Source organism: Pteropus vampyrus, unplaced genomic scaffold (genome assembly GCF_000151845.1).
Source record: "Pteropus vampyrus isolate Shadow unplaced genomic scaffold, Pvam_2.0 Scaffold117, whole genome shotgun sequence".
NCBI lineage: Eukaryota > Metazoa > Chordata > Mammalia > Chiroptera > Pteropodidae > Pteropus > Pteropus vampyrus.
Genome location: NW_011888898.1, coordinates 4,101,987 through 4,102,356, shown reverse-complemented (window position 1 = coordinate 4,102,356; position 370 = coordinate 4,101,987). Strand labels below are relative to the sequence as shown.

At 57.0% G+C, this 370-nt stretch overlaps 1 protein-coding gene across 1 annotated transcript in view; it reads right to left on the bottom strand.

Moving 5' to 3' along the window:
- The window catches only part of PREX1 (phosphatidylinositol-3,4,5-trisphosphate dependent Rac exchange factor 1), a 184,618-nt gene that overhangs the window by 25,639 nt on the left and 158,609 nt on the right, over nt 1-370 (bottom strand). The window contains exon 25 of the mRNA XM_023534087.1: nt 52-328. Within this exon, the coding sequence (XP_023389855.1) occupies nt 52-328 (277 nt within the window). The remainder of the gene's footprint in view (nt 1-51; nt 329-370) is intronic.

The following is a 370-nucleotide window of genomic DNA, read 5'->3' as shown; positions in this document are numbered from 1 at the left end:
AATCCTGACTCTGACACTTCCCTCCCATTCCCTCGGGGAGCTGGGGCTCACCTGTTGATCTGAGTGACATACTGCTTCATCTCCTTCAGGGCCACATCCAGTTTGGTAAAGAGCTGCAGGTAGGCATCCTGGATCTCACGATCCTCTTGCTTGAGGAGGAAGCTCAGTCCCCGGTCCTCCAGTCCCAGAGCCCCATTGGCTGACCCAAAGCTGCTGTCATGGAGACCCTGGCATTGGAGGTCCCCATCCATGGCAGGCAGGCACTTCCAGGATGGGGCAGCCATGGTGGTGATGGAGTGCTGGGTGTAGGACATAGGGTTCAGGTGGCCTACATGGAAAGAGGGAGAGCTCACTTGGAAATAGTGCCCAG